This window comes from Phyllostomus hastatus, unplaced genomic scaffold (genome assembly GCF_019186645.2).
Source record: "Phyllostomus hastatus isolate PE091 unplaced genomic scaffold, TTU_PhHast_1.1 phas_contig_2, whole genome shotgun sequence".
In the NCBI taxonomy this organism is placed as follows: domain Eukaryota; kingdom Metazoa; phylum Chordata; class Mammalia; order Chiroptera; family Phyllostomidae; genus Phyllostomus; species Phyllostomus hastatus.
In genome coordinates this window covers 2,607,779-2,626,470 of record NW_025333718.1, presented here as the reverse complement: position 1 = coordinate 2,626,470, position 18,692 = coordinate 2,607,779, and the positions used below count along the sequence as shown (strand labels likewise).

General features: G+C 39.5%; 1 protein-coding gene and 1 pseudogene across 2 annotated transcripts in view; one reads left to right on the top strand and one right to left on the bottom strand.

Annotated features, from left to right (window-relative positions):
• RANBP2 (RAN binding protein 2) overlaps window positions 1-14,862 on the bottom strand; it is a 90,540-nt gene extending 75,678 nt beyond the window's left edge. For both annotated transcript variants that reach the window (XM_045835233.1, XM_045835234.1), the window contains exon 1: window positions 14,674-14,862. In XM_045835233.1, coding sequence (XP_045691189.1) covers window positions 14,674-14,745 — 72 coding nt within the window. In that variant the 5' untranslated portion in view covers window positions 14,746-14,862. The remainder of the gene's footprint in view (window positions 1-14,673) is intronic.
• A 2,676-nt stretch (window positions 14,863-17,538) lies between these two features.
• LOC123816335 lies at window positions 17,539-17,991 on the top strand (annotated as a pseudogene).
• Window positions 17,992-18,692: the final 701 nt, after the last annotated feature.

Genomic DNA, 18,692 nt, shown 5'->3' with positions numbered 1-18,692 from the left:
AAAAGACAGGCATTGTCAGAGTGGATCAAAAATTATGATCCAACTACAGGTAAAAGTGAAAATCATGTTCACATTTCTTTCACTTAACAAAAACGTATACTATGCAGGTCTTTCATTAAAAGCAAAGTGGACTAACACAAACATCTGGATGGCAAGAATATCCTTCACTTTAGCCATTTCAGCTTGTGAAAAATTTCACAGGAACACTAAGCACAGTTGAGCCTCAAATGATGTGTGGATCAAGGGAAATGACTCCCTCCCAGTTGAAAATTCACGTTTAAGTTGCCCACCTTCCCTCTTCTGCAAATGTGGATCCCCAAATGCAGATCTACAATTGGAAAACGCAGGGATACAGAGGGCTAAATGTATTATTTATTGAAAAAAAATCTGTACATAAGTACACCCATACAATTCAAGGTCAACTGTATATGTTGCCTGTAAGAAGTCCCAAGTTAAATATAAAAACACATACAAATTAAATGTTTGGAGAAAATGAAAATATTAACTGAAAAAGATATACACATACCTATGTTTATTGCAGCATTATTTATAATGACCAAGGTATGAAAACAACCCAAGTGCCCATCCACAAATGGATAAAGGTGGGTATTTATATGCAATACAAAAATAAAAAAATAATGAAATCTTGCCATTTTAGACAAAATAGATGAACCCTGAGGGCCTTATGCTACATGAAATAAATTAGAGACTATATGACCTCACTTATATGTAGAATCTTTAAAAATAATATTTTTAAGTTCACGAATGACAAGAACAGACTGGTGGCTGCCAGAGTTGGTGGGGGGAAGGGTGAAAAACAGATGAACAGAGTCAAAAGTACAAACTTCTAGTTATAAAATAATGGCATAGTGTTGTGACTTACAGTATGATAACTATAGTAACTGATATTGTAATGCAGAGGTCCTCAAACTCTAAGCCACAGATGAGTGGCCTTTTAGGAACTGGGCTGCACAGCAAGAGGTGAACAAGCAAAGCTTCATCTGTATTTAAACTCCCCATTGCTCAAAGTACTGCCTGAGCTCTGCCTGTCAGATCAGCAGCAGTTCTCACTGGAGCTCGAACCCTACTGTGAACTGCACATGCCAGGGATGTAGGCTGCATGCTCCCTAGAAGAATCTAATGCCTGATGATCTGAAGTGGAGCTGAGGTGGTGATGTTGTAGGGGAGTGCAGCCAGAGGGTCCCCAAAAGAAGGATTTGTAATGGAGTTCAGAACTCAAGGTGTCCAGGAAATATTAGAAAAACATATAGGATGTCCTCACCCTCCACCCCAGGTGTGGGTTGGGGGAAGGGACAAATGGAGCACGGCCAATGAGAGCTGTTTCTCATAGCAATAGCCTTGCAGCTACCCTCTCTGGTGTGGTCTTTTAACATATCTATGGCCTTTGGCTGGTTACATAGATATGTTAAATAGCTCTGGCCAAGCTCTGCGCCAGGGAAACGGAAGTAACTTTCCCTAGTTATGGAGCCTGGGAGGCAACTCCCCCTGGTTACAGTGCCTGTACCTGCGTGAGAACTTGGAGATGATTGGTTCCATGACAGGGGGCCGCACCTGGCCAGACCCACAATGGCAGTCCAGTAAAGATGGAAGACTTTGAGAGTTCTGGCAGGTGAGGCCGAGTGTGGGAGGAGTCAGAAATGGGGCTGTAGAGGAAGATGGGCTCGGGGATTTAAAACCCAGACTTGACGGCCACTGAGAAGAGAACCATACAGCTTTAGCAGAGTGGGGACTCCTACAACCGCGCAGACACCGTCCGCGATGCAGCCACCTGTGGCTCCTCTACCGCCTAGCTCCAAGCCCCAGCCGGCTCTGCAGCCCCGGCTGCGAGAAGGGACCACCAGTAAGTGACTCGGGAGCACCGGGTCACCGCCTGGCCACCGCAGCCACCGCCAGGCCTCAATGCGCTGCACCCACACTCACCTCTCGGGCTCTCGGAGCCTCAGGCCAACCTCGCTGCCACCTCCTCTGGACCTGGGGCCAGGACACAATAAGCTCCACGCTAGCCCTCTCAGCGCTGCTGTGCTGCCCTCCATCGCTCTCCCAGAAAGGGGGATCACCCCCCCGCCACAGGCACGAGAAGAATCACGCGGCTTTAGCTGGAGGTCCTGGCAACACAACCAATGGTGCTGGGAACTAAGGAAGTCCTGCTAGCCGAGCACAAATTACTAGGAAGTACCAGGAGCTGCCTAAGCCACAGACTTCTATTTCTTTCCCTGAGATCCGGTACCCCAGACTGGGCAAAGGGGGTAAGGAAGGACTGTGTGTGTGTTTGTGGGTGTTTTAAGGGACTTTGGGATTTTGATAAAGACATTATGTCATTACTTTTAGCCTGTATAACTTAAATAATTAATTCCTTCCCTTTTCATCAATCTCTAACATGGACAGCTATAATTCTCTGGCTTAGGGAAAGGTAAACCTAGTACAGGGGGACCCCAGGAGAAACAGGGGTCAATTCGGTAGCATTGTGGGACCCTCTTCCCTGGTGGCCAATTGGGGAGGATCATGGGAAACCACATGCACAGTAGCTTTAAAGTAATGCAACTACTTGTATATACTCAGTAAAAGCCCACTAAAACTAGCCAGGAAGGATCCGCCCTATTAAGAATAAAGTCCCTCCAGCCCATGAGGTCAATCTCTGCGTGGAGTTGGCCTGCTCCCATGTTCTCTTCTATGGATTCTGGGTGTTCAGTTCAATTCTTTGTCCTGATCACTAAGAACCTGCTTACCTGTGCCCACCTGTGACAATGTTAGCACTGGGGAGTGGCTGCAAATACCAATTATCATTAGCAGAGAGGTTTGAGTGTACAGAGACCAAGGTAAATCAATTACTTACAGAATCATACCAAAACCTCATCAGTAAGTGGCAAATGACAATTCACCTGCATCTGGTAGCAGGCTTTATAGTGGCAAGTGAGTTGATGCACTTGAAGTCAGAATCTGACATGTATTTTAGTCCACATGTGGCCCAACCATTATTTTATTTACTACATCCATCTGTACCTGATACCTGCTCTGCACACTTGTCTCAGTCACAATTTTGGTAAGCCCACAAACTACCCCAAGCCAAAATGAGTGAAAGCACACATTGCTGGAGAGCTTCTCTGAAAATGAGGAAAGAGCCCTGGCTGGTGTAGCTCAGTGAACTGAACATGGGCCTGCGAACCAAAAGGTCACGTGTTTGAACCCAGTCAAGGAACAGGCCTGGGTTGCAGCCAGGTCTGGGGCTGGGGCGTACAAGAGGCAACCACACATTGTTACTCTCCCTCTCTTTCTCCTTTCTTTCCCCTTCTCTAAAAATAAATAAATATTTTTTAAAAGAAAAAGGACAAAGACCCAATGATGAGACAGCAGAAGACTCTAAGACAGCCAAAAAAAAAAAAAGAAAGCTGCATTTAAAAGAAAATACCAAAAGTTCTAGCCAAGATGGAGGCGTAGGTAGAAACCTTTCCCTTCCTAGCACAACCAAAAGAAGGGTAACCACCAGTCTAAAATCAATAAACAACCAGAAGCGCCAGAAAATCAAACTGCATGGAACTCTGACAACCAAGGAATTAAAGAAAATATCAATCAGAACAACCAGACCAGTAAGGCAGCAGATGCTGCTGGGCCACTGAGGGAGAAAAACCAGGGTAAGTAGGTAGAACTTGTGGGAGGGGCTGGCTGAAGTGTGGAGATGGCGGAGTGGGCTGGGCTGACTTAAGGAGAACCTGAGACTCACAGTTGATACAGCAGAAGAAACTCACAGCCTCACACTAGAGTCCTTCAGAAAGTACACTTGGGACAAGCAGATGAGCTGCATTGTTCCCTCTCTGGTGCCTCCCCCACAGGCAGTGCTGTAAGCACAGCAAGGAGGTATGGGGGGGCGGGGCCTGGGTGGGAAATCCCTAAGGCCCCCACCCACTTACAACTTACCAGCTGCACCAAGACAAAGAAATACCGCCCAAAGAAAGAACAAAGCCTCAGAAACAGAACTAAATCATCAGGATATAGCCAACCTATCTGATGGAGAATTTAAAGCCCTGGTAGTCAAAATGCTCACAGATCTGACTGAGCTTGGCCAAAAAATGAAAAACCAAATGAAAGATACCCAAAATGAAATAAAGCAAAATATCCAGGGAACCAACAGTGACAGGAAGGAAACCAGGACTCAAAGCAACAATTTGGAACAAAAGGTAAAAAATAACCAATGGGAACAAAATGAAGAAACAAGATTTCAAAAAAGTGAAAAAGTCTTACAAACCTCTGAGACTGCCTGAAACATTCCAATATCCAAATTATAGGGGTGCCAAAAGGAGAAGAACAGCAAAAAATTGAAAACTTATTTGAACAAATAATGAAGGAGAACTTCCCCAATGTGGCAAAGGAAATAAGACTTCCAAGAAGTCCAGGAAGCCCACAGAGTCCCAAAGAAGTTGGAACCAAAGAGGAACATATCAAGGCAAGGCACATCACCATTAAATTACCCAAGATTAAATATAAAGAGGAAATCCTAAAAGAAGCAAGAGGAAAGGGAGACAGTTACCTACAAAGGAGTTCTCATAAGACTATCAGCTCATTTCTCAAAAGAAACCTTGCAGGCAAGAAGGGGCTGGAAAGAAGTATTTGAAGTCATGAAAAGCAAGGACCTACATCCAAGAATACTCTATCCAGCAAAGTTTTCATTTAGAATGGAAGGGCAGATAAAGTGCTTCTCAGATAAGGTCAAATTCAAGGAGTTCATCATCACCAAGCTCTTATATGAAATGATAAAGGGATTTATCTAAGAAAAAGGTAAAAAATATGAACAGTAAAACGACAGCAAAGTCAGTTAGTAACAACCACACCTAAAACAAAAACAAGCAAACTAAGCAAACAACTAGAACAGAAACAGAACCACAGAAATGGAGATTACATGGAGAGTTAGCAACAGGGGAGTGGGAGGGGGAAAGAGGGGGAAAAGGTACAGAGAATAAGTAGCATAAATGGTAGGTAGAAAACAGTAGGGGGAGGTTAAGAATAGTGTAGGAGATGTGAAAGCCAAAGAACTTATATGTATGACCCATGGACATGAACTAAAGTGGGGGAATGTGGGTAGGAGGGGGTGTGCAGGGCAGAGGGGAATAGAGGGGGGAAATAGGACAACTGTAATATCATAATCAATAAAATATATTTTAAAATAACAATAAATAAAATCTTTTTTAAAAAATAATAAATTCAAAAAAAAATTTAAATGGCGCTGCCATATGACCCAGCAATTCAACTTCTGGGAATTTATCCAAAGAAGCTTGAAATACTAATTCGAAAGAATATAAGCATCCCTATGTTCACTGCAGCATTATTTACAACCCGTAAGATATGGAAGCAGCCCATGGTACAATTACATAATGGAATACTACTCCGCCAAAAAAAGAAGAAAATTTTACCCTTTATAACAGCATGGATGGATCTGGAGAACATTATGCTAAGTGAAATAAGCCAGTCAGAGAAAGAAAAATACCATTCGACTTCACTCATATGGGAATCTGAACTGAACTAACGAGTAAAATAGAGAAAGACTCATAGATAAAAAGCAGGACAACAGCTAAGGGGGTGGGGGAGGGTAGAAGGATTGAGCAAAAAGGTAAAAAGACTTATAGACATGGACAATAGTGTGGTGACTGCAGGGATGGGGGGAGCGTAAGGGGACTAAATGATAACAACGAAACATAATAAAACTTTGTTCAGTTAAAAAAATAAAAATTAAATTAAAAACTGGTCAAAAACTTGAACAAATGCATCACCAAAAGTAGATATACAGACAGTAAATAAATATATAAAAAGACCCTCCACAGTAACTTAACTGCAAATTAAAACAAAGTACCATTATATTCCTATCAGAATAGCCAAAATCCAGAACACTTACAATACCAAATGCTGGTGATGATGTAGTGCTACAGGAACTTTCCTTCATTGCTGGTGGGAATGCAGAAAAATGGTTCAGCCACATTGGAAGACAGTTTGACAGTTTCTAACAATAGTAAACATATGACCCATCAATAGTGCTCCTTGTTATTTACACAGAGGGGTTCAGACTTCACACAAAAACCTGCACACTGATGCTTGTAACAAAAACATTGAAGCAACCAAGATGCCCATCAGTAGATAAGTGGATAAACTGGTACATCCCGACAACGGAATATTGTTCAGCACTTAAAACAAATGAGCTACCACCTATGAAAAAGCATGAAGGAAACTAAAATATATATCACCAAATAAAAGGAGCCAATCTGGAAAGGTTACATACAGTCTGATTCCACCTATATGTCATTCTGGAAAAGGCAAAACTATGGACACAGTAGTGGACCAGAGGCTGTCAGGAGCTGAAGCAAAGGAGAAATGAATAAACAGAGCACAAAGGATTTTTAGGGCAGTGAAACTACTCCACTTGGCACAATAACAGCATATAAATCATTACACAGTTGTCAAAACCCATGAATTCCACAACACCAAGCATGAACCCTAGGGTAAACTATGCACTTTGGGTGATAAGGATGTATCAGTGTAGGTTTATCAATTTTAACAAGTTTATCAGTCTGGGTTGGGAGGACATAAATGAAGGGGGAGGCCATGTATGTATGGAAGCATGGAATACGTGAGAAACCTCTGTACCTTCTATGCAATTTTGCTGTGATCTTAAAACTGCTCTTAAAAATTGTGTAATAAAAAAATTTTAAACTCTCTCGACAAATGCCCCTCAACAAAATGAAACAGCACATTAAAAGTATATATACACCACCACCAAATGGGATGTATCTCAGAAATGCAATGGTGAGTGAATAGATCAAAATAAATCAAGTAATTTACATAACATAATAGAATGGGGGGGGGGACCACTAACGACCATCTCAACTACCATCAAAAGAAAAAAGTGTAAGACAAAATTCAATATCTATTCCTGATTTACCAAAAAAAAAAACAAAAAAAAAAAACCACCACTTAGGAAACTAAGAATACAAGGAGTCTTCCAGAAAACAAAGAATGTCTTCAACATATTAAAGGACATAAATAAAAAGCACACATCTAATATTATCCTCAGTGGTAAGTACTAAAGGCTTTACACTTCTATTCAACAATGTATTGGCAACACTAGTCACAGAAATTAGACAAGAAAACAAAAGAAAAAGCAACAAAAATTTGAAAGCAAAAAGTAAAACTATCTCTATTCATAGATTATATGACACTATATACAAACCTCAGAGAATCCGTAAGAAAACTACTAAAGCTTTAAAAACTAATTCAGCAACATTGCAGAGTACAAGGTCAAACCACAAAAGTCAGCTGTGCACCAGCAATGATCAGAAAAAAACAATTTAAAAAGCAATTCCGGACCTGGCTGGTGTGGCTCAGTAGACTGAGCACTGGCCTGTAAACCAAAGGGTCACCAGTTCAGTTCCCATTCAGGGCACATGCCTAGGTTGCAAGCCATGTCCTTGGTAGGGGGTGCATGAGAGACAACCACACATTGATGTTTCTCCCCCTCTCTTTTTTCTTCCCTTCCCTTCTCTCTAAAAGTAAAGAAATAAAATCTTAAAAAGGAGAAGCAATTCCATTTACAATAGCATCTAAGAGAATAAAATACCTATGAATAAATGTAACCAAGTTCAAATGTACACTGAGTATTACAAGGCATTACTGAAAGTAAAGCTCTAAATATAAGAAATGATGTGTTCATGGATAACATGGCCTAATATTGCCACAATGTCAATACTACCCAAAGCAAAGCATTCCCGATGGAAATTCTAACAGCCTTTTTTGCAGAAATGGAAAAGGCAATCCTCAAATTCACATAAAATTGCAATTGGCCCGAGATAGACAAGCACTCTTAAAAAAAAAAAATCAGAGGACTCACTATTTCCCAATTTCAATACTTACTACTAAGCTACAGCAATCAAAACAGTGTGGTAAGAAAAGACATGTAGCCTTGGCCAGGTAGCTCAGCTGATTACAGCATCATCCCAATATGCTAAGGTGGTGGGTTTGATCCCCAGTCAGGGCACATACAAGAATCAATCAATGAACACTTAAGTAAGTGGAACAATAAATCAATGTCTGTCTGTCTGTCTCTCTCTCTTCTCTCTTTCTAAAATCAATCAATAATTTTTTTTTTTTTAAAGAACAGGCAGGTAGATCAATGAAAGAGAACTGAGAGTTCAGAAATAAACTCCTAAATCTATGGTCAACTAATTCCTGACAAGGGTGCCAAATCCATTCAATGGGAAAACAATACCCTCTTTGCAAATACAGAAAAATAAAATCAGACGCCTTCTTTACAACATATACCACTGAAAATGAATCAACAACAAATATAAAACCCAAAAATCATAGTTTTTAGAAGAAAACATAAGGGGAAGTCTTCATGACCTTGGATTTGGCAGTGTATTCTGAGACATGGCACCAAAAGTGCAAGAAACCAAAGAAAAAAGAGATAAAATAGAATTCATCTAAATTAAAAACTACTGTGAATCAAATGACATTATAAAGTAAAAAGCCAACCTACAAAATGAGAAAAATATCTGAAAATCTTACCTACTTTTAAAAAGATTTTATTTTTTTAGAGAGAGGGGAAGGGAGGGAGAAAGGGAGGGAGAAAGAGAGGGAAAGAAACATTGATGCGTGAGACATCAATCAGTTACCTCTCATATGTATATCAACAGGAGACCTTGCCCACAACCCAGGGATGTACCCAACCAGAAATTGAACCTGTGGCCTTTCAGGTGTGTGGAATGCACCCAATGCACTGAGCCACACCAGTCGGGGCAGGAAATCGTATCTTAAAATAAATAAAGAATTTCTACAACCCTCCCTGACTGGTATGGCTCAGTGGGTTGGGCATCCTCCTGCAAAGCCAAAAGTTGTGACACATGCCTGGGTTGTGGGTTCATCCCAGATTGACATGCCTGCAAGAGGCAACCAACTGTGTTTCTTTCTTGCACTGATGTTTCTCTCCCTCTCTTTTTCCCTCCCTTCCCTTCTCTCTAAAAGTAAATAAATCTTTTTTTAAAAAAAGAATTTCTACAACTCAACAACAAAAACACAAATATTCAATTAAAAACTGAGGTAAAGATCCTGAATGGATATTTCCCTAAGGAAGATATGGATATAGCCAATAAGCCAGGAAAAGATGCTCAATATCATTAGTAATTAAGAAAATGTAAATCAAAACTACCATGAGGAACCACTTCACACCTATTAGATGGGCTACAAAAAAATTTTTTTTAAGAAGGAAGAAAGTAAGTCTCATCAAGTATATAGAAAAACTGGAACTCTCTCACATTACTGGAAAGTAAAATGGTGTAAACATTGTGAAAAAGTTTGGTCATTCCTCAAAAGCTAAACATAGAATGTAATCTCATTATTATACACTATGATATACACCCAAAAGAACTGAAAACAATGTCTCAAACAGGTATTTGTATACCTGTGTTCACAGCAGCAATATTCGTAACAGCCAAAAGGTGAAACAATCCAAATATCCTTGAATGGATAAACAAAATGTAGTATATACATACAATGAATTATTACTCAGTCATAACAAAGGAATGAATTTCTGATACATGCTACAATATGGGTGGATCTTTAAAACATGCTAAATGAAATAAGCTAGAAACAAAAGGACAAATGTTGTATGTTCCCACTTATGTGAAATATCTAAAATAGGCAAGTTTATACAGAAAGAAAGTAGATTAGGGGTAACCAGGGGCCATGGGAGGAAAGGGAACATGGAAGTTATTGCTTAATTGTAACAAAGTTTCCGTTTGGGTGATAAAAGTTTTATAAAGACAGTTGAATCTGAGGGGTAGAGTGCTGACCTCCCATGCAGGCAAAAATCCTTACATAACTTTGGACTCCCCCCAAAACTTAGCTATGCAGATAGTGGTAATGGTTAAAGGACATTATGATTGTAATTAATACAACTGAATTGTATACTTAAAGTGGTTAAAATGGCAAATTTTGTTATATATATTTTATCATAATTTAAAACATCAATAAAGTAACACCAAAAATCATTAAACTGTACACTTTACATGGGTGAACTGTACAGTAGGTGAATTCTACCTCAACAGAGCTGTTAAAAATATATTCTAATCTTATGTCAAAATAGTGACATACACTCAGAAAATTATTCCAAGTGATCTTAGTATGCCAGTACTGACACTACATCCTCCTTAACAAGGTATATTCTAAAACTAAAGAACTATAAGCAATCTTAAACTTCATTCAGTATTCTTAATACCTGCAAAAACAGGTCAAGAAAATCAGGAATACTTTTTAAAAGCAAAGGCATATACCAAAATTGAGTACAGAGTTTCCCACCCCTGCCCACCCTGCACATGAACTCATAATTTTATTTTTTTTAATTTTCTCACATCATATTTTTAAAGATTTTATTCATTTTTAGAGAGAGGGGAAGGGAGGGAGAAAGAGAGGGAGAGAAACATCAATGTATCACTGCCTCTCACATAGCCCTCACTGAGGACCTGGCTCACAACCCAGGCATGTGCCCTGACTGGGAATTGAACCAGTGACCCTTTGGTTCACAGACCGTGCTCAATCCACTGAGCTACACCAGCCAGGGCTGAACTCATAATTTTAAAAGATATGAGGAAGTTTATGACAACAATAATACATAACAGTCAAGATGGCACTAAAAGGAACAGAGCTTTCTTCCTTCTTTTTAAAATGAATAGATCCTCACAATACAATGTTAACACATAAAAGAAAAATCAACTCCATTAACCTATTTTGCTTCCAACTATCCCATTAAAGAAGATTATCTTAAGATAAACAACAGTTATTAAAGACTAAAGTACAGAGCCATAAAATTTGGGGTACATTTGATAATCTTCTGTCTCCAATATGCTCATCTCACAAAGGAAGTGAAGAAGCACCTTGTGTAAAGATACATACATAGGTGGACTATTTGTGATGCTCCTTTCCATGACACTTTATGACGCTGGAGCAAACACGTGAAGTCACTTAAGCTGCTAAGTATCAAGAATTGATGTGTGGCTATAAAAACATTGTAGAAATGTTCAGACCTTGAAAGATGCCACAACTGACTCTCCCACCTTTCCTATACCCCCAGGCAAAAAGCTGAAGTAAATGAGCTTGTTCTCAGTATAAACTGGTAAATTTCAAACTTGTGAAGACCCAACAAGGGTGAGGGCAGGGCTTACAAAGGAGGATAAGTAAAGTCTAGATACTGAATGGTGATCTTCCCCAAACCCTATACCCTGGAAGATAAAACAGAACAAACAGAAGACACAAATAAGAGAGAAAAATGTGGAGAATTAAACCAGAACCAACTTATGCTTTCATTTATATATGGAATCTAAAGAACTTTAAAGAAAATAGAAAGACTCATAAATAAGAGACTGACAGTTATCAGAGTGAGGGAAGAGGCGGAGAGCTGGGTGGAAAAGGTGAAGGATTAAGTACAAATTGGTAGTTAGAGAATAGTCAGAGATGTAGATTACAGCATAGGGCATGTCATCAATATCACAACCATGTATGGGGACAGGTGAGTACTTGAAGCATCGGAGGGAACACTCTGTAAAGTACCTCATTTTCTAACCACTATGCTGTACATCTGAAACTAATATAGAATAATATTGAATGTAAACTGTAATTGAAAAATAAAAAAATTTAAACTAAAAACACGCATCATGATGACAGAAAAAAAAAGAGAGAGAGATGGCGGGGGGGGTGTTAGGGCCTCACAGCTATGCCCCAGAATTGAAGGAAATAAGTTTGCCAATTCAAAAGAATCTTTCAGAAAACCTATAAGCTATCAAGAATGAGAATCACATCAGACATCTAACAACAGTACAAATGATCAAAAAATTAAGTGCTGCTGTCAGAAATGAAGAAACAATTATTTCAATCATAGAATTTGATAACCAAACTATCAATTAAATTAGATAGAGACATTTTTCAGGCATACTATGTTTAAAAAAAAAAAACTCACACATTCCTTCTCAAAGCAAACTGGAGATTGTGCTACACCACAACAGAGGAAGTAAGTCAAGAGAATAAGAGTTACAAGAAAGTGAAAGTCTAACACAGAAAAGTGAAAAGGATTTCTCAAAATGATCAAGGAAACTCCCAAGATCACAGCTGTGTAGCAAACAGAAACGGAAACCACTCCGGGTTAGAACAGTAAAACAAGAATGCTCCAGAAGGAAGATTCTTTAAAAAAAAAAAAGTTTTCAATTTGAAATTAATGATGTGAATTGTTTGATCACACTTGAGAGTTTAAATTGAGCTTGGGTAAAGAACTAGTAACACATCACAGAAAACTAAACAAACCAATAAATAATTATTAACTCCAGAAAAAAATAAAACTACCCCATAAAGGTAACTCAAATGCACTATATATTCATTTAACTAAAAATTACTGTAACAGAACTGGTAGAACAAGAAAGAAAATAAAAACATCTGTGGACAGAGGTCTGGAGGAACAGAGTAGAAAGCATCTAAAATGGAGAAAAGAAGATCAAGAAATAAAAGTATACATGTGTTTTATTCAGAAGTATGAAGTATAGATGAAAACAGTAGAACAAACAACTAAGAGCTGTCAAATTGCCTGAGGAGTAGCAATCAGGAGTCTGGACTGGGAAGCCAACCAGGCAGAAACAGGAAAACTCAATAGAAGCCATCCAGAAAAACAAAAATTAAAAAAATACAAGAGAGTTGTTAGATGTTCAGCAGCATCCCTGGCCTCTACCCACTAGAACCCAGTATCAGGAGATAACTAAAATATCCAAGTCAACAATGTTATTGGTGAAAATGAAAAATTTTATGGAAAAAAAATAAACAGACTTCTTGGCCAACCCAATACTAATCTCTTTCTACTCTTCACAGCGTCTGTCATTGCAGCCTCCACCACCTCCCTTTTTTTGTCACTTTACTTATACAAAAGTTTACGAAATACATTCACAAGTTCCAAAGTTACTTGCTAATCAATATTCCACTGAAATCCCCAGATTCTAACGTAATTTATCCTTGTTTGAAGAAAAATGTCTGGTTAAAATAACACTTTAAATGTAAAAGAGAGATGGCCACAATAAGCAATCCTTAAAATTTTGCCCCCAACCTTCTTTAGTTTATGGAAAAGCTAGGTAGTTAGTTCAAAGAACAATCTAATTTATGTCTAGACCAGTGGTTCTTAATTTTTGGAAGCCAGAGTCCCCAGTAACAACCTCACAGAGGGCTCTAAACTTGCATTAAAAGAAGAAAAAGTTATCAACTGAAGGGATTCAGAAAAACCTTATTAAGGTCCTGTTTTAGATCCAGTTACCGTATTTGTATTCATGACTACACCAGCAATTTGAAATTACAGTCTGCATATAACAGGAATAGGCTGTAACCTACTCCACTATTCCTTAAAAAAAATAAATCAAACCCCTACCCAAATCCTGCTGAGCCACCTATTGATCTTGGGCAAAAATATCTTTAATCTTTCCAGGTGTCAATATCCACAGGGTTGTTGGGAGCACAAAAGAAGACAGTGTATGCCTAGTATATGATAAAAGATACAATTATGTTGCTGATCGTCCTTGAGTTTTGATGTTTGTTTTGGGTTTGTTTGTTTGTTTTTTGTACTTCATCATTTAGCTTTACTCTCATAGGCCCTTGACCACAACGGGTCAGAATCACTGTCTTTTTAACATCAACATCTATTTAGTGCTTACTATGTGCCAAGTGTTGCCCTAAACCTTTAACATGGATTGTCCTTTATGTTCCTACCAATACCCAAACTCAATCTTATTAAGTTTAACTTGCCTTAAGTCTCACAACTTATAAACAGCACGGCTGATTCAACCACAAGCAAACCGACTCAAGACCCTGTTGCAGCCACTCTTAATTACTTTTTCCTCAGACACACGCAATCACCAAAGCCACGTTAAATACAAAATATATAGGGGAAAAATGCCCTAAGAACATGTGGTTCAAAAGGTTAAAATTTTTAAGGCACAGCATAACAACAACGCCCTGTAAGAAATTTAGAATTCCCAAGATTGTTTCAATTTTTAAAAAGTAAAAAAGCAAGTTAGTTTACCAACAGTGCTAGGAGGGGAGGGGAGTAAAACCCGCCCCAAAACAGAGTGGGGACTCCCACTATCTTTTGCGCGGTCAGTCAAGACAGTTGCAAACGTGCTGCCCCTGCTTCAGGTCATCAAGACGCCTACTACGGGCCGATCACAGAAGCAAAAAAGCCCACCCCAGAACTGTATCAAACCCCGCTGGGTTCCAGCCACCTCCAAGCCTAGGAGGCGCCACCTCCGCCGCGAAGGATAACTGTCCGGGCGACGACAAGAACACCGCCTGATAAGGCAGACGCCCAAGCCCAAGGAGGAGGAACCCAGGGACAGGATGGGCCCACTCGTGAGGACAGTCGGGAAGGGACCACAGGAAGAGCTGGCACTAATGGCCTCCCGCCGAGGTCTCCCCCCTCCTCCCGTCCCCTTGGAGCTCCTGAACCCCACTCCGCACACCAGACCGCTTGAGCTGACCGGCTCTTCACCAGAACTTGCCAGGGAGCGGCAGCCGCCGGGAGCCATGAGGCGGGCGCCACGCGAGATCCGGGCCAGGCCTAGGCGGAAGCCACCCGACACTCCAGGACGCACTCACCTCCCGGGGCGACGGGGCGAAGCCCTGCACCGAAGCGATATACCGCTCCACGTCGGCCTTGCTGCGCCTCATCGCGCAGCCGACCTGGCTCCCAGAGGGCGAGAGGTCAGAGCTGAGGCCCACAGTAGTCACCTTCTCCAGGAGCCTAGCGGCTGAAAACCTGTGACGCACAGTCGCCCGGCAGAGAAGCCGCCGCCGCCGGCGTGTTGCGTAAGCAATATGCGCCACGCCAACGACAGCTGTGCTGCGGCTGCGCACAGCCAGCTGGCCTTCCACCCCTGAGCTCAGGGTGGGGTCCTGTGGATCCTAGGTCAGGTTTTGCTTGTCAGAGCTTGTGCAGCGGTTTAGGCCTACGTGAGAGAAAAAAGTGTTTGCTGTGGCCAAGGACTAGTATCTACACCAGTGATTTTCAACCGGTGTATGTTGTAAGAATTTTTAAAACATGTAGTACCTGACCAGTCGAGGGCACTGACCTCATTTCCCTCAGATTGTCAAATGAAAAAATAACTGTAGCCAGCATAACAATAGCTGTCTGGTGTGAGTGAATCAAAATTATACCAATTTTTTAAATATAAGCAAAAAATATGTTTTGGTGTGTCGCAGGATTTTAATAATTATTTTATGTGTGCCATGAGATGAAAAAGGTTGAATATCACTTAACTAGATACATGAAATGATGTTTTACCTGATGGTTTCTCAAAAATTTTGGTAATTCTTTCTGGCACTCAGGTCATTTCTGTGTGGATATTCCAATTGGAGTGGTTTGTAGGCGATTGGTTAAAGGAATGATGTCAGACATGTGAATATGAAGCATACATGTTAAAATTCATGCTCTGTAGGAGAACATAAAAAATTAAAAGTACAAATTTAAGGCAGGCCACAAAATGCTGCTTTTGGACAATTACATATATACATATATGCGTACATATATTCGAATGCCCCCCAAATTTATATATATACCAAAATGTTAACAGTAATCATCTTAAGATGTTATCTGTATTTTCTAATTCTTCAGAAATGTTTACTTTGGAATTTGAATTTAAAATCTTAATTGAAAACAAGTTTTATAAAATGTTTCCGGTGGTGAAGACATTTTTAGGTTTTAAAAGATCATATCTGTGTGTACAGTAGGCTCAATTATCTGGGGAAATAGCAAACAAATGAAATATGTTGAAATTTTTAACTGGAAGTTTAGGATGTTATTGTTATGGGCAATTGTTCTCCCATATTTTCCAAATTTTCTACACGGAGCAAGTATTGCCTTTATGGGAAAAAAAACAGCATGTTTTGTTTTATTTCAACCATATCAGATATGAATAAGAGAAAAGAAAATGATGAGTCTGAAGTGACTAGTGTAACTGACATACATTAGCAGAACGAACATGTAAAGAGAATCTGGTTTGGAGTGGAAATCCTATTTTAGATAGTTGATTTATTTCACTTGAGGTGCCATTTATATAATCCAAGTGGAGATGCCTACTAGGTAATGAAATGGTAGGACCAAGATCTGTGATGGGAGAAAAAAAAATCTGTGATGGACTTGGAAATCATAAATCTCAGATGGCAGTTGAAATGATGAGTTTGCCCTGGAAAGACTGTTTGTGATAATAGTGATACCTAATAAGTAAGCCCTTCCTCTGTTCCAAGTCCTTTCCTTAGCACTTCATATGTATTCACTCAGTTAATTTTTTTCCCAAGTACTTTGTGAGGATACTATTATTTATCATTATCCTCAGTTTTACAGATAAGGAATCCAAGGGACCGAATGGTAAAGCAACTTTTCCAAGCACTCTTGAGTAGTAAAACTAATGTTTAAGTTGAATATACTAAAAAGGAGTGGGCCAAAGAGAGAACCTTCTTGAGGAACCTGAAAGACTTTTAAGTACATTTATTAAGCTTCACAACATCAGTTTTCATCAAATAAAAAGATGAGTCTGTCCTTCTGGGCTTTAAAAATAGACATTTTTCTCCATGATGATATCCATTCTAGCCCTCATCTCTTCCCAGTGTAGACTAGTTCCATTCAAACCGATTCTCACAAGTATTTCCCTTCCCCCAAATCACACACCTAATTATTATAATATCCTCTACAAGGAATTCCTTAGTAGTAGGATGAATTCTATTCTAAAGTCTCCTTCACTTTTGCTGTTTGCAAGTTCAATTCGAATAAGTTGAATATATAGAAATACCTAGCTTGTTTTATAGTTGTTATTTTTTAAATATTTTATTTATTTATTTTTTAGAGAGAGGGAAAGGGAAGGAGAAAGAGGGAGAGAAACATCAATGCATAGTTGCCTCTCAAACACCCCCTACTGAGGACCTGGCCTGCAACCCAGGCACATGCCCTGCCTGGGAATCGAACTGGCAATCCTTTGGTTCACAGGCTGGCACCAAATCCACTGAGCCACACCAGCCAGGGTATAGCTCGTTATATATTTTTTACTAGCAGCAGATTGACTTGATTCATCTGAATGCTTAGCTTCTGAATTAATTGATCATACAGGCATCTGATATTGATCAAACTCGAGTTATTCTCATCTCCTCATGAACCTTTATACTCTGTTGCTGATTATCATCCACTGCAGACACATATCTTTCACATATCACATGATTCTTTTTCTTCAGAATCATACTGTAATTTCTTCCCACTATTTTCTCAGCACTCCCAATTTGTATGATTCTGTAGTACTCTTAAACTTCTGTTTTATGGGTTGCACTTTGAATATTCTCATGGCTTTTGAACTTAGTAGACATGATGAGGTTAACAATGTTCACAAAGAAATTCAGTCAGTCACTCTGCTCCTAAGTGATAGCTGTCCATCCTGCCCTTTTACTTCTTCATTTTCAGGATTTGAATTCACTGCCATGTCCTCTGAGGAAAGGAAGCTCATCATTGGAGGGCTAAAGTTCAACACTGATTAATGAGCAGGCTCTGGAAGATCACTTCAGCTTTGGGCCTATTTCTGAGGTGGTCGTTTTCAAGGATCAGGAGATTCAGCAATCCCAGAGTTTTGGCTTTGTTTACCAATTCAGAGTATGCCTCAGATACCATAAGAGCCATGAATGGAGAGTCTCTGGGTGGTCACCAGATCTGTGTGAACTACACAGGCAAGTTTGTGCACAGAACCAGAGGGGTGCCTTTGGGGCCTATGGGCATGGTCATAGATATTCCATAGGGGTCAGGACCAGGGCTATGGGAGTGGCAGGTATGACAGTCAACCTGGAGCATATGGATATGGAAGAACTAAAGACTATGGTGGCAGCCAGGGTGGTTTTGACTGCTATTTAGTAGGAATTTACAGAGACAATTACAACTGAGATAAGGCATGCACACCTAACAGATACACAAGGAATACAAAACTTCTAATCTAGAAACATCCTTCCAAATGGCTAATATTTATAAAGAGTTTTGGAGCTGCACTGAAATATTTGTTTTAGTACATCAACTTCTATTTTTCAATTTAGCTCCCAAGGTAGCTTGTTAAAGACCTTTTAGAAAGCTCTATGTGTTTTTAATTTTCTTCTCCCATTTAAAGTCAAATTCTGGGACATTTATACAGTCTGATATTTTTTATTTTTACCAGTTTTTTAGTTTGATCTCTCAGGATTGGTTCTGGCAAAAAAAAAAATGTTTGGCTAGGCTGATTTTTTTCTTCAGAAATATGTTGAATCTAGGGACATTTTTAAAACTCATACATAGTGTTTATCACTGTTAAGCAATTTCCAAATGTAGCTACAAGAACATGATTACTTAGAAGTGCTTTTTGCTAGAGATCAGTGCCCTGATTATGTAGAAGTTTCTTTAAAATATTTATAAATGTCATTTTTTAAACCCTGGAAAGAAAAATATTCTGTATTTCATGTAGCCTTTATTTTAGGATGTCCTTCATGCAGCTGATCAAAAAGATGATACTTAGGGGGGAAAAGGTTCAGAAACAGGAGAAACCACATTGCCACTGACATTATCTTTTGTTCTTGGGCATATTTTAGCTGTTTTAATTCTAAAACTTTTGCTTTGA